Consider the following 10843-nt stretch of genomic DNA (forward strand, 5'->3'; position numbering starts at 1 on the left):
TTTATGAAGCGTAGGGCCTGTTGCTGGGGTAGCTGGGAGAAAGACAGCTCCCCTCTCCCACTGGATTTGAACCTGGTAGCATTCCCTAGCCATCTTGAAGGGAGAGCCTGAGACCAGAGCAGGTAAGAAAATGAGTCCCAACAAAATCGTTTGAACCTGGAACCCATGCCTGAAGCCACTCTTGAGCTTTTTAGTGGTGTGAGCCAATAACTTTCCTTTCTGCTTAAGCCAATGTAAACTGGATCTTCATCACTTGTAAAAGGAGGACTCCCATTCAATACCTAGCATCTCTCTCGGTGTGCTCTCTGTATATACCAACTTAAATGGTGAGGACTCCAAAATCCCCATCTATATCCTGGACAACTCTTTGGAATTCCCGATTCATATCCACCCACCCAGTGAGTGTTTCCTCCCATATGTCACACCCAGGCACCTCAGCTAGAACACGTGCAAAATGGAATTCATCGTCTCTGCGTCTACCATCTCAATATGCTATTCTTCATGTTTTTCACTACTCTAGGAAAAACATCACCACCCACCCAGATCACTCAACACAGAAACCTAGGACATCAGAGAGTACTCGTGCTAGGTAATCCTGAGGGGGCTAAGGCCCTGACTAACATTGTGTGTGACCTTGGGGAGGTTAATAAACATATCTGAGCCTTAGATTTTCATAGGACTTGCTAGGTTTCAGTGAGATGCTGTACGTAGAGCAATAAATGTTGGCTGGTTCCATTCCTTATCACAGACATCTACTGCATCAGTAAATTCTAACTCAAAATTCATGGTCACTGCCACTACCCCAGCTCCAAGCCTCACCATCTTTCCCCACAATGACTACCGGACATTTCTTTTTCTTTCTTTTTTTTTTTTTATTTATGATAGTCACGCACACAGAGAGAGAGAGGCGGGCAGAGACATAGGCAGAGGGAGAAGCAGGTTCCATGCACCGGGAGCCCGACGTGGGATTCGATCCTGGATCTCCAGGATCGCGCCCTGGGCCAAAGGCAGGCGCCAAACCTCTGCGCCACCCAGGGATCCCCGGACATTTCTATTTCATCTTCTTACCTCTGGTCTCCCTCACCACTCCCCAGCGCTGCTGCTAGACTGATCGACTCCTAACCAGCGTGGTCAGGCCAGGCCTGGCCCAGCCACCTGCACAACACATTCATTTGCAGCACCCTCCACTGCAGCTCTCTGAATCACTCCCACTTCTCCAAACACCCAGTGCTATTCCTCTGTTCCATGACTTTGCACAGCAATGTGTCTGCTGAGAATGCCCATTTTCCATCTTCTCCCACCGAGGGAAGAGCTCATCCTTAAGACCTGATTTAAAAAAAAAAAAAGTTTCTCTAAAACATGAAAGAAAACAGAGCTCCCATATGGACTACGAGGCTCACAGGCAAATTCAAACCCCGACTTCCCAAGTGTCATAGATGAGGGAACCTGAGAAAAGACAGAAGGAAAGAAACAGTAATGTAAAATACGTTTCAATGAACAAAAGCAAAGAAAGAATGGAAGGAAAAGAGAAAATATTAGAACAGGTAATCTTGAGATAGGAGACAGCTTCCCAAGCAGGTCCAAACACTTGAAGTTCCACAGAAAAGCAATAGATTCAGCTGCATAAAGTCATCACTTGGGCACATCAAAGGCATAGCAAAGCAAAACTGGGGAGGAACACATAAAAGGCAAGATATGTGATTTATTAACAAGAAAAGAATTAAAGTCCAGAATTTAGGAAGAGCCTCAAAAATTGATGAAATCACAATTCGACAGGAAAACTGGAAAAGGATTTCATGGGGCAATGTGAAGGAGTGTACATTGATTAATCTTTTTTTTTTTTTTAATGTAAACTTGGGAGAACCTAAAATGCATAGAACTTCAATAGGGAATGGTCTCTAAGAGGTTTGTTAACTTTGTAAAACTCCATAAGCAGAATGAGGTAGCAGAATAGAATACTACTATATTTATTTTTTAGAAGGAGAAAACAGAAGACACATTTTATTTGCCTACAGATACACAGACTATCTCCAGATAAATACACAAAAACTGGAAAAATTAGTTGCGTCCAAAAAGGGAAAAAGGGCTGAGGTAGGAGGAAGGTATTACCTTTTACACCCTTTGAATGTTGTACTTTATATATACTATCTATCCCCAAAGTAAACCTAAGTAAATAAATTCAATCTTTTTTTCCTGCATAATCACCAGATCCCAGTAAACAAAGGGAAATCTACTTAAATAAATGCTTAAAGTAAAATACCCTTTGGCTTACCAGCTTCACTTGGAGGAGTAAGTTTTATCCAGAAATACTCTCATGTACACAGAGATGTGTGTTCACAATAGCATTACTTGTAAGAGAGAAGCTTGGAATGGGTCTAAGAGCCCATAAATAACCTATTGTTTAAATGAATTATGGTGAATCTATACTATGAAATACTATGCAGCCATTAAAAAGAATGAAGTATATCTATGTCCTTTGTTCTTTTTTTTCTTTTTTTTTTTAAGATTTTATTTATTTATTCATGAGACACACACACATACAGAGGCAGAGACACAGGCAGAGGGAGAAGCAGGCTCCTACGCAGGGAGCCTGACGTGGGACTCGATCCTGAGTCTCCAGGATCACGCCCTTGGGTTAAAGGTGACACTAAACTGCTGAGCCACCCGGGCTACCCCTGTTCTTTTTTTTCTTTTAAGGATTTCATTTATTCATTTAAGAGAAAGAGAGTGCATGAGCGGGGGCAGGGGGAGGGAGGAGAGCAGAAGGAGAGGGAGAAGCAGACTCCAGCTGAGCAGGGAACCCAACTTTGAGCTCGATTCCAGGACCCTTAGACCACGACCTGAGCTGAAGGAAGACACTCAACCAACTGAGGAATGCAGGTGCCCCTCTATTTCTTTTTAAGTAATCTCTATACCTAACATAGGGCTTGAACTTATGACCCAAGATCAAGAGTCACACACTTCACCGACTAAGCCAGCCAGGCGCCCCTATGTTTTTGATACTGGAAGACATCCAAGTCCCATTGTTTAGTCAAAAAAGTAAGTCAAAGAGCACACAATAATATATGATCCCCATTTATGTATTTTTAAAAATGTTTTCAATATATTAAGGTTTGTCCTAAAGTTGGAAATACAGAGAATATTTTTATCACGTTTTATAATATAGTATCAATAAACTAGGAGTTACATATTCAGCTATACCTCCAGGCTCCGTTGGCATATACTCAGGCACTGAGGAAGACCTAGAAAATCATATACTTACAGTGGTTCCCTCTCAGCCAGGACAGGGAATGGAGCAGAAGTGCAGGGAATTTTATTTATCTATACATTTAAAAAATCTCTTACAATAATTCATGTTTTTAAAAAAGCTACTACACTCTAGGCATGCTTTCTATCATTTATCCAAGGTCACAGGTTTGTTAAATGGCAGGGATAGGTACAGGCTGCCTGGCTTCAGATTCTGCTCTTGATGTAGCGCTCCCTCACCTGCTACTTGAGTAAAAAACAAACCCAAGCCCAAATTTGATGTGCCTCCTGCTGTTTTACTCCAGCTCACATAGACGCCGCCGCCGCCGCCGCCGCCGCCGCCGCCGCCGCCGCCGCCGCCGCCGCCGCCGCCGCCGCCGCCGCCGCCGCCGCCGCCGCCGCCGCCGCCGCCGCCGCCGCCGCCGCCGCCGCCGCCGCCGCCGCCGCCGCCGCCGCCGCCGCCGCCGCCGCCGCCGCCGCCGCCGCCGCCGCCGCCGCCGCCGCCGCCGCCGCCGCCGCCGCCGCCGCCGCCGCCGCCGCCGCCGCCGCCGCCGCCGCCGCCGCCGCCGCCGCCGCCGCCGCCGCCGCCGCCGCCGCCGCCGCCGCCGCCGCCGCCGCCGCCGCCGCCGCCGCCGCCGCCGCCGCCGCCGCCGCCGCCGCCGCCGCCGCCGCCGCCGCCGCCGCCGCCGCCGCCGCCGCCGCCGCCGCCGCCGCCGCCGCCGCCGCCGCCGCCGCCGCCGCCGCCGCCGCCGCCGCCGCCGCCGCCGCCGCCGCCGCCGCCGCCGCCGCCGCCGCCGCCGCCGCCGCCGCCGCCGCCAGCAGGCGCCCCTATGTTTTTGATACTGGAAGACATCCAAGTCCCATTGTTTAGTCAAAAAGTAAGTCAAAGAGCACACAATAATATATGGTCCCCATTTATGTATTTTTAAAAATGTTTTCAATATATTAAGGTTTGTCCTAAAGTTGGAAATACAGAGAATATTTTTATCACGTTTTATAATATAGTATCAATAAACTAGGAGTTACATATTCAGCTATACCTCCAGGCTCCGTTGGCATATACTCAGGCACTGAGGAAGACCTAGAAAATCATATACTTACAGTGGTTCCCTCTCAGCCAGGACAGGGAATGGAGCAGAAGTGCAGGGAATTTTATTTATCTATACATTTAAAAAATCTCTTACAATAATTCATGTTTTTAAAAAAGCTACTACACTCTAGGCATGCTTTCTATCATTTATCCAAGGTCACAGGTTTGTTAAATGGCAGGGATAGGTACAGGCTGCCTGGCTTCAGATTCTGCTCTTGATGTAGCGCTCCCTCACCTGCTACTTGAGTAAAAAACAAACCCAAGCCCAAATTTGATGTGCCTCCTGCTGTTTTACTCCAGCTCACATAGAACATGCCTTCCTTTATGCTCCCAGCTTCCCTGAACATATCTGCCCTGAATGCCTGCTGGGCCCATAACTGGCCAAGGAAACAGATAATACCCGTTGTAAGCATTCTCATGGTGTAAGACTAGAATCAGATGCGATTAGCACTGGCTGAATGAATGAAGTACTGAGTCATAAAGTCAACCCTTCCTCCAAACTCAGACAGGACTGATAGCCATCTCCAGCTTTGTTGATGTTTTTTGTTCTCAAGGAAAAACAGCTAGAAGACACCACTCCTCCCCTCAAGTCATGCTTTATTGCATCCCATTGCTTCCTGAGGTCTAACCCAGAGGTTGCAAGCTGGCAGTCTGCAAACAACCAGCCTGCACACATAATTTGGTTGCCCTGCACATTTTGAAAACTGTTTTGAATTGGTTACCAACTTTTAAAACATGAGATTTTTATTCCCATGAAAATTTACAGCTTCCCCTAAAATCCAGGTCAAGCAATAATGTGCTAGAGTTCTGGGGCACCTGCATGTCTTTTTATAACGAGTCATGCTCCCAGCCAGCAACGGGCACCCCCCCTTAACCCCTTGCCAGCCCTCCTCCTGCAGCAAGGCTTACTGACCAGCCCAGGTAGCAGCAGAGTTTACACCACAGAACTGTACCTCCTTTGGTGGACATTTAGGTCAGTTCCAGTTCAGCCCATTCTGCCTTCCGTGGAACCCAAACAAAGAGCTCAGCCCCTCTGACCACACAGTCCTCCGTCTCTGATACTCCCACCACACAGGGCTGCAACACAAAGAGAATGGTATAAGTACCTGAGGCTTTGGATTTAGTTTCTAAAATGCTAAGCAGGCCTCTTCTTGAGGAGTCCCTAATCTCCCTGCCACGGTGGTAGAACTCTGGGGCTGGGAGAAGTCCTGTGTTCAAGGACCTGACTGTGTGAATAGCGCTGCCAAAGTCAAAAGACCTGAGTTCGATCCTGGCCCCTGAGCCGAGTACTTACCTCTCTTGAGTCTGTTTCCCTACCTGTAACAGGCTAATTGCACTTCACCAGCTGTTAAGTAAATGATATTAAAAAGTGTATATGACAAGTGCTTATAAACATCTTACAGGTACAAAACAAGATAGGTGTGGACCAGAACAAGAAAGGAGGGGAGCTTTGGAAGAAGTGACAGGAATGGGTGACACAAATCCCAGTTAAAGAAAGGTGGCTGAAGAGCCTGTGTCTGTGTGATCTGAAGTCCTCCTGCCTCCTCTTTCTGCTTGAAGGGCCTGGAAAATGCCTCTTCTCACCTGTCTCAGTGGCTGCAGTAAGATGGGTCAGAAGGGAAGGCCACTTATTTCCCTGATGCAGTGACTCTCCCCAGCTCAGCTCCAGGGCCAGGTCACTGGGAGAGAGGAGGCTGGGGTGAACCCCAAAAAAGAGGAGACCCGGTGACGTCCATCCTCCCCAGCCTCTAGCACGCTGAGACAGGCTTGCCCGAAGTTACCATTACCCCCACGGGACTCAGCAAGGCACTAAGGTCCCTTCCCTCCAAAACCACACCACCTCCCTACTCTACAGTGAAGATCAAATGACCTGCTCTTGAAAGCACTTCGAAAAAGCGGGTGAAAGGTACAGCAGCGAACAAAAACAGCCACAGAGATGTGCTATAAAGTGATGCCGACGCACAGCTGTGCGGTTACTGGAAGGCGGACCTCTCGGGCGCACCGGGCGTCCCAGCGATCCGACGGACATTCGCATCTCAATGCCTTTGTTAAAGGGTGGCCCGGGGTGAAGCTGCGGCCCAGGAGGCCGGCCAAGTCCCCCCAGGGCTAACCCGATCTCCCTCTGACAGATGAGCGGGGCGGAGGCGCCCACCCCGCGTCGGCCCGGCGACTTCTGGGCGCGCCTCCCACCAGCCGCGGGGAGACAGCGCCCGAGCCCGACCCGGAGGAAGGATCCAGCCCAGGGGCGAGCCGCGGCGCTCCCCCGCCCCCACGTCGGTCCCCGAGCGCGGCGCGAGCCCCCTGCCCGGAGGGCGCACGGCCCCTACCGGCCCGGGCGTGCAAGCCCCGTCCTCCCTCCGGGGTCTTAGAAGGGGCTGCGGGCGGCGTGGGGGTCGGCGCGGGCCGGGAAAGGCCCGTCCGAAGCCCCGGCCGCAGGGGAGGGGCGCGCCCCCAAGGTCTTCCCACAAAGAGCTCGGGCTCCGCACCCGCGGGCGGAGCGCGGCCGGGGGCGCCGTGGGGGCGGGGAGGCGGGGGGAGGCGCCGAGACCCTCCCGCCCTCCCCCGCCCGGAGCCCAGCCCGGCTCCCGCCCGGCCCGCGCCCCCGCCGGCTCACCGCGCCCCCGCCGCCGCCGCCGCCGCCGCTCAGGGCCCGGCCCCGCCGCCTCTCGCCTCGGCCGCCGCCGCCGCCGCCGCCGCCGCCGCTTCCTTCCTCCCGGCCGCGCTCGCAGACTGGAGGTTTCGGGTTTCAGTCCGCCGAGCCCCGCCGCGCTCCTCCCGCCGCCCGCCGCCCGCCGCCAGCACGCGGACCCCGCCGGGCGCAGGCCAAGTAACTTTGCGGCGCTCGCGCCCCTCCTCCGCCGGCCCGCCCCTCCCGCCCCCCCCGCCCCCCGCGGCCCCTCCCGCCCCCGCCCCCGCGCTCCCCCCCCAGCGCCCCCCCGCGCCGCCCCCCTCCCGGGCCCGCCGCCCCCCGCGCTCCCCCCCAGCGCCCCCCCGCGCCGCCCCCCTCCCGGGCCCGCCGCCCCCCGCGCTCCCCCCCGCGCCCCGCGCCGCCCCCCCCCCCGCGCGCTCCTCCCCCGCCTTCCCACGACCCGCCGCGCCCGCCGCTCTTTGTCTCGCCCCCACGCCGCGCCGCCGGGACCCCTGCCCGGGCCCTCCCTGCCCGGTCGCTCCGTCGCAGTCCCAGCCCTCGGGCCGGCCGCCCCCGTCCCTTCCTGCCCTCGCCCTCGCGCTCACACTTTCGGATCCTCGCCGCGGGCTCCGCACGGCCCCACCCTCGCTGTCGCCCCGCCGGGGGCTGCTCGCGTCTCCTTCATCCCCCGGCGCCGGGGCACATCCGCCTGGTGCGGGGCCGCGTCCTGCGCCCCGGAGAGAGCCCGGGGAGCCCGCGGCGGAGCCGGCCCTCGAGGAGCCCAGGGCCCTGCGGTGGGAGGGGGCGCAGACACCGCCGTGCGGCGCGCCTCGGCCGCGCTCCGAACCGCAGGCCCCGGAGCAGGCAGGACCGCGGCGGAGCGCGGCGCCGCGGGGTCGGGAGGCAGAGCCCTTCCTTGCACGCTCTTTGCTCCCCGCGTCTGGGCCGGCCCTAGCCTCCGGCGTCCTCGGTGCTGCAGTCTAAACAAGGGGAAGAAAAGTTGAAAGCAGCGGTGACCTGCAGAAGGGAAGGAGGGAGAGAGAAAGAGAAAACCGGTCTGCAAGCAAGACTCAGGTCTTGCTTTAGAATTTAGAAAGCCCAGTTCACCGAACTCCAGCGAAACTGATGCTGTGCCCAGGGCAGGACCCAGCTTCCTCCGAAATCCGACTGCTTTGATGAAGGCATTAATTATTCCCTTATCTACCGGTCGGGACTGTGGGAGCTGCTTCCTTATTGTTATTAGGCCACTGAAGCACCATTTAGAGCAATAATTTACTGTCTAGCACTTCCCAAACACCAGCTTGTCTTCAGGGACAAATGGGATAATGGGGAGGGAAAAAAAAAAGTTAATGGATGCCTTAATATTCCTATGGGATGGATGCTTTATTTGGTCCAAAACCGGAAGCTGAAACTCCTCTCAGAGTCTAGGTCACCAGAGACCCAGATGCTGAAGAAGCTTAAAGCAGTGTGTTAAAGCAGATTATTTTAAACTTTTATTCTGAAGTCCCCAGTTTATTTGTTTGTTTTAATCAGTATGGACTGTGGCACTGGCTAATCTTTGTGACCCGGAGGGAGTTATTTATTTAACCTTTCTGAATCTCAGCTTATTCATATATAAAATAGGCATACCCATACCTGCCTATCAGTTGCGTTTAAAAAGATAAAATGAGATAATGTAAGTAAGACATCTGGTGCCATAGAGCCTGAGAGCTGAGAGCTAGACCTTTTGAAAATTGTTATTTAAGAAAGGTCTGAGAAGATACACAATAGGCTGGCACGGAGAGAATAAGAAAAACAATTATGGATCTTGTGCCTTCATATCCACTCATGATGTAAAAAGATACCTTTCCCATACTTCTTCTATTTCATTTTGAACTCTTCAACTGAAAGCCTTTGCTCCCCTGATGCTCGTTATCAAATATATTATTTATCACAAAGGTTTTTCTTCCCATAGCTCATAAGCTTAGAACTTACTGTGCATGCAAGGATACAAATTGCTGCCAACAAATGCATTTTTTCAATTGCTCTCTTAAGATTTTTTTTTCCTTCTGGAGCTAATAATGAGCTGTGAGCAGTAGTCACTTGGAGGCAGAGAAAAGATAGAAAAATTGTTACCAGTATTTCACTTAAGTCATGTATAGTTGTGTGAAAAACATGACATGGATTTTGTGTGAGAATTGTTTTCAAGAAAAGAGAGATACATAGTAAGTCTCCTTTTCCGAGGCACTGTCATAAGTAATTCCTTTTGGAGTCCCCCAAAGATTTCTGAACTAAGATAATGAGAGGCTTTGTCCAAGTGAATCCTAAATGCTGTTTGAAGAATCTGCGTATGGTAAGACATCTTGAAAATAAAGTATTTTTCCAATCCGGTAGTCTGCATAAAACTAGTCAAAGCAAAACTGTGAGTATGCTGTCCCTTCTGAATAAAATATTATTCCCCTACTCTTCAAAGGTTGACTCCTTACCCTTCACAGCTTCAGTGTCACCTCCTCAAAGAAGTCTTCCCTGACCAGTCCAAAAGAGGTTCTCTAACCTCTGCTCTCTCTCAGAGCTCCCTATGCTTTTTCTATATAAAATGTATTTCAATGTATAGCATATCTCATTTTTTTTTATTTACTTATAGTATGCCACCATTGGTAGATACAAACTCCATGAGAGCAGGAACCCTATCTGGCTTATTCACCACTATAGGACCAGGGCCAACTTTTTAAATAAATTAAATGAAAAAAATAAAAATAGCTAAAATCTGTCTTAAGGGGCATCTGGTTCTCAAACTTTAGGATTCTCAAGAATCCCTTGGAGATTTCTTAGCTGCAACATCAGAAGCACAAGTGATTAAAGAGAGGTTTGATGTGTTGGATTTCATCAAAATTAAAAACTTCAGTGCTTCCTAGGACACCATGAGAAAAAAAAAAAAACTCACAGAATAGGAAAATAAAGGACTTGGGACGCCTGGGTGGCTCAGGCGGTTGAGCATCTGCCTTCGGCCCAGGGCCTAATCCTGGAGAACTGGGATCGAGTCCCATGTCGGGCTCCCGGCATGGAGCCTGCTTCTCTCTCTGCCTGTGTCTCTGCCTCTCTCTCTCTCTCTCTCTCTCTCTTTCTCTCTGTGTCTCATGAATAAATAAATAAAATCTTTAAAAAAAAAAGGAAAATAAAGGGCTTATATCCAGAATCTATAAAGAACTTCTACACCTCAATGATAAAAAGAAAAACACTCTACTTTAAAAAGGGTAAAGGATCTAAACACTTCCTCAAAGAAGGTATAGAAAGAGCCTATAAGCACATGCTGGACATCACTAATCATCAGGGAAATGTATATGAAAACAAATGAGATTCCACTTCACAGGTATTAAGATGGCTATAATGAAAAAGATGATGACCAGGGTTGTGGAAGATAGGGAAGAGTTAGAACCCTACACTGCAGGTGAGAATGCAAAATAATGCAGCCACTTTAGAAAAGTTTGTTCCTCAAAATGTTAGACATAAAGTTACCACATGACCCAGCAATTCCACTTGCAGGTATTAAAGCACGAGAGAGAAAAACCTACATCCACCTAAAAATCTATATATGAATGCTCATGGCAGCATAATTCATAATAGCTAAAGAGCAGAAACAACCCAACTGCCTGTCAGTTGACGACTGGATACAAAATGTGGTCTATCCATGTGGTGGAATATTACTCGGTCATAGAAAGGGATGAAGTATTGATGCACGCTCCAACATGGACAGACCTTGAAACCATGGGGCTAAGTGAAAGAAGCCAAACAGAAAAGGCCGCATATTGTTATGATTCCATTGATATGAAATAGCCGGGAGAGGTAAGTACATAGAGACAGGTTAATGATCCCCTAGGGCTGCGGTGGGGTGGTAGCAG

General features: G+C 50.9%; 1 protein-coding gene across 5 annotated transcripts in view; it reads right to left on the reverse strand.

The window, feature by feature from the left end:
• GPR161 (G protein-coupled receptor 161) overlaps positions 1-8195 on the reverse strand; it is a 45230-nt gene extending 37035 nt beyond the window's left edge. The window contains exons 1-3 of one of the 5 annotated variants that reach the window (XM_041752245.1): positions 6207-6875; positions 5921-6015; positions 5290-5413 (exon numbers count right to left, since the gene is read on the reverse strand). Coding sequence is in view for 3 of the 5 variants with exons in the window: in XM_041752264.1 (XP_041608198.1) it covers positions 5290-5305 (16 nt within the window). In the remaining 2 variants the exon portion in view is untranslated. Of the gene's footprint in view, positions 1-5289; positions 5414-5920; positions 6876-6950; positions 7232-7570 lie in introns of those variants that run through there. The other 4 variants (XM_041752264.1, XM_041752274.1, XM_041752282.1 and 1 more) reach the window with 4 other exon arrangements.
• Positions 8196-10843: the final 2648 nt, after the last annotated feature.

The sequence above is a fragment of the Vulpes lagopus genome, chromosome 1, assembly GCF_018345385.1.
Source record: "Vulpes lagopus strain Blue_001 chromosome 1, ASM1834538v1, whole genome shotgun sequence".
In the NCBI taxonomy this organism is placed as follows: Eukaryota; Metazoa; Chordata; class Mammalia; order Carnivora; family Canidae; genus Vulpes; species Vulpes lagopus.